This window comes from Echinops telfairi, unplaced genomic scaffold (genome assembly GCF_000313985.2).
Source record: "Echinops telfairi isolate 266 unplaced genomic scaffold, ASM31398v2 ScPeMD7_2291;HRSCAF=2852, whole genome shotgun sequence".
NCBI lineage: Eukaryota > Metazoa > Chordata > Mammalia > Afrosoricida > Tenrecidae > Echinops > Echinops telfairi.
Genome location: NW_022106189.1, coordinates 17,346,841 through 17,347,726, shown reverse-complemented (window position 1 = coordinate 17,347,726; position 886 = coordinate 17,346,841). Strand labels below are relative to the sequence as shown.

Sequence of the window (886 nt, the reverse complement as noted above, 5' to 3'; positions counted from 1 at the left end):
TCTTGTAATTGGATGGTGAGATTTATATACAGATCGGCCCGGTTTCTGTAAGATTGTAATTACAAGCTTCGTTGGTTAGCTACTTATCAGAACTTTGCAGGAAAACAAAACAAATGACTGAAGAAAACGAGCATTTCATTAACCTGTAACCCGAGCGCGGGGGGTGGGGGGAGGGAGCTGTGGGAGCGCGCGCAGCGGTGTTGGCAGGAAGCGGAGGGCTCTCTGTCCTGCACTGCCACCCGGGCACTCGGGCCTGGTCGTTCAGGACGGAAGACGGGCCTCAGCAGAAAGACCCAGCGCTGGAAAGGCACCCTCGATGAGGACGCAGACGCACCATAGAGCTGGTCCCGGAGTGGACAGCAAGAGAGCCTGGTGGTTCGGAGGCTCGTGCCATGCGTGGTGCACACCCTGAGTCCGGCCGGCCTCCGGTACCGGACACACGTCGGGTCGCTGTTACCTGTGTGCGTCTAGACCATATGCTTTGGACCCTCTCCGCGCTCACGCCCCGCACCGCCGGCCGCAGTGAGAATCGACAGCGAGACTCAGAAACACTGTGCTCTGGGAATGTTGGAAGACAGTGAGATGATAATCTCCTACTTAAGGCACATCTTATTTGTGTGCGCACGTCTTTCCCAGATCGACTTCTCCTACACCCACTTTTTTCCCTCCGGTGTAAGCGTGTCTGTTTCCCCCAATCCCTAGGGTTCGGCTTGAACTGCCCTGGTTTAGTCTGGACGGAACCTGCATCACCTGTCGGCTTCAGTTGGGAGCCAGCGCCACCGCCATGTCGGGGCGGGCTGCCTGGGACACCTAGTCCCAATGTGGGGAGTGCGTCGCTCAGTCTGGACAGGACTGTGCCCACCTGGAGACCAGGTATCAGAGGGGC

General features: G+C 57.8%; 1 protein-coding gene across 1 annotated transcript in view; it reads left to right on the top strand.

Moving 5' to 3' along the window:
• Nucleotides 1-392: 392 nt before the first annotated feature.
• Nucleotides 393-886, top strand: part of IRX3 (iroquois homeobox 3) — a 5,988-nt gene continuing 5,494 nt past the window's right edge. The window contains exon 1 of the mRNA XM_004704888.2: nt 393-428. Coding sequence (XP_004704945.1) covers nt 393-428 — 36 coding nt within the window. The remainder of the gene's footprint in view (nt 429-886) is intronic.